General features: G+C 27.9%; 1 protein-coding gene across 1 annotated transcript in view; it reads right to left on the reverse strand.

The window, feature by feature from the left end:
* Positions 1 to 285: 285 nt before the first annotated feature.
* LOC108750945 overlaps positions 286 to 2,862 on the reverse strand; it is a 50,470-nt gene continuing 47,893 nt past the window's right edge. The window contains exons 11-14 of the mRNA XM_018490823.1: positions 1,398 to 1,534; positions 1,281 to 1,328; positions 609 to 1,172; positions 286 to 530 (exon numbers count right to left, since the gene is read on the reverse strand). Of these exons, the coding sequence (XP_018346325.1) occupies positions 295 to 530; positions 609 to 1,172; positions 1,281 to 1,328; positions 1,398 to 1,534 (985 nt within the window). The 3' untranslated portion in view covers positions 286 to 294. The remainder of the gene's footprint in view (positions 531 to 608; positions 1,173 to 1,280; positions 1,329 to 1,397; positions 1,535 to 2,862) is intronic.

Genomic DNA, 2,862 nt, shown 5'->3' on the forward strand with positions numbered 1-2,862 from the left:
AAAATAAAAATATAAAACAATTTACTGTATTTTCTAAAATCTATGAATGTTAAAAAAAATGGCAATGATTCAGTCAAGATATGTTAAATAATAAAATATAAGTATGAATATATTTATATCATGGATACTGTATAGATTTTTTAAGCATTTCCAACTTTATAATTATATCAATGTATTATAAATATTTTTTCTGCAAATACATATCTTAAAGTAAAATATCTTTCAACCATGCATATTATATAGATGTATATTTATATGAATATTAAAATGCACTTTTGTTAGAATTTAATATATTTAATTGTCTCTATATTCCATATTAGAATTATACAACGCTTTGATAGCCATGCATGCTCTATTATAATTTTCAATAGATTCAGTATAACAATACTTCTCAGTTGTGGGAATAACTTTTTTTTCAAAATTCGTCATATGCAATTGATTAACCTGTATATTTTCGTGATGTGTCTCAGTCTCATATTGTATACCTTTATCAACGATAAAGGTAGTTTTTATACGATCTAATGCTTCTCCTAAAACATAAATAAAAATGATACTTGCATGAAAAGCAAATAATACATGAAATTAATGAAATGCATTATAATATTTACGTTCATTTTCATGAAGTATCAAATCTTCAAAAAAAGTAATGTTTCGTATAAATAAATGAAATGAATCTTCAATATCAGATGATCGAATTACAAAATCAGGATCACAAATTGCAAGATGGCATAAAAATCTGATGCCTTGTCTCAATACTTTGTATTGAACTTTTTTCATATCAAACCAAAAATTACGATCCAATTTTTCTGAATATATTTCTGTCAGATGCTCTTTTATATTCTGTTTATTATATTTCAGCTGACATATATGATATTTGTAATTAATTCTCTTCAAGAGATAAAATGTTTTCTTTTTTTTTAATAAATCTTGCCATTCAATATCATCGATTATGTCTAATTTGTTTTCAGAACATTTTTTTAACATATTAATTATAAATCGTAATAATTTCGTATAACAATTACAGGATTCTGAACTTTCACTTCTTAATAAATTATTTTTCTGTAAGATATGCCATATAGATGATATTAATGCATGCGTCATATTTATTGTAGTAAGAAAGTCCGAATAAAAATGCTCCATTTGTGCCATAAGAATTTGTAAGACACAAGCATCTAAAACACAAAAACATTTATCATTAAGAATGTCCTTTTAAAAAATAAAATACATTATTATACAGAAATGCATAAATTTTCAGATTACTTCGAAATGATATAACATACCTGGTGTAAAATGTAAAACTCCTTTCCATCTTTTTATTGTCATTAACTCTATTAAAATAATGATAATTAATGTTTAAAAAGACAAACTTTTTTGTTAAACATATCAGACATACTTACGCGAACTTGTACAAAGTTTTGATACAAATATATCGCATTTACTAAAAACCATTATAAAGTTCGATAATGAAACATAACAAAGTGATAATGGCCTTGAGAATACGAGTTCTTTAAATATAAGACAAATATATTTCAATCTGGAAAAAATTTACCCTTATATAAAATCTATAAGCATCAAAATAACACTGTTCGATAAAAAAAATCACTAAAACGAGATTAGTCATTTTCCGTAGTTTTTTAAGCGCTGAATACAAATCCGGCTTCCAAATTGTTCCATCGAAATTTTGAAAAATTTACATTTAAAGTTGCAAAAAGGGCCATTTTTATACATATTGTTACTATAGCTATAATATGTGAGAGAACAATACTCAACATGCTGGAGAAGTTTATTACAATCGAAATTAAGCATACGTTAGGATTCTCAATTCTTAAAAGGACTTTTTAGTATCGGCTATAGTTAATAAAATATTCCTAGTTAAATATGTAGTCTAGTGTGGAAAAGAGAATCCTGTGTTAATAACAATTTACCAAATAGCTTTCAATTATGTTTAGTTAAAAAGTTTTTTAGTAATTATTCGGATATCGCGCCGCTGACCTTAATATATGTTGTCAAAGTCATGATCCTGAGTGACCTCCAAAAAGTTTTAAGCAATGATCATTGTTCGTTCATTCAAAAATATATTATTTCTATCATATACAATATTAAAAACTACTCTATATCTTTCCTGTCTAGAAGTATTCGACTTTCTACGCAAGAAGAGATTCACTCTATCTCTCCCTCTGTCTAGGGGCGCACAATTTTCCATGCGAAACGAAATCCACTTCATCTCTTCCCTTGTTTAAAAGTGTTTGATTTTCCACGCGAGGTCACCCCATCTTTCCCATCATCTCCCTTGCTTAGAGGCGATCGATTTTCAATGCGAAACGAAGTCCATCCCACTTCTTCCAGTCAAGGACCGACTTTCTCCTAGACAGAGGGGGGAAGGTGGAGTAAATTTCGCTTTGCGTGAAAACTCGTAGACCTCAGAGGAGGAGTGGAGTATAACTCGCTTCGCATGGAAAATATGCTCCTTGGTATATAGCAGAAATAAGATTATATTTTTAAACTTTATATTTTAATAACTTTTGAACAAACATCAATCGCCATTTAAAACTTTTTGAAGGTCACTCAGAGTTATAACCTTGAAAACATATGTCAAGGTCAAAGTCGTCGACGCGGTGTCCATTAATCCGAATAATTATCAATTTTTTTAAATTGAATTCAATATCAAAATTGACAAATTCAAAATCATGAAAAATCTGTATATTTTGGAACAATCTGGGCATCTATCATGGAACAAGTCAGAATGGATTCTGATTGGAATTATTTACAATGAAAATTATAAATATGAGCATATAAGCCTCGTGCTGGATATTTTTGCCTCATTATTCTTTATTTCAAAAGTAATATATCTATAAAACGTTT

The sequence above is a fragment of the Trachymyrmex septentrionalis genome, unplaced genomic scaffold, assembly GCF_001594115.1.
Source record: "Trachymyrmex septentrionalis isolate Tsep2-gDNA-1 unplaced genomic scaffold, Tsep1.0 scaffold39, whole genome shotgun sequence".
NCBI lineage: Eukaryota > Metazoa > Arthropoda > Insecta > Hymenoptera > Formicidae > Trachymyrmex > Trachymyrmex septentrionalis.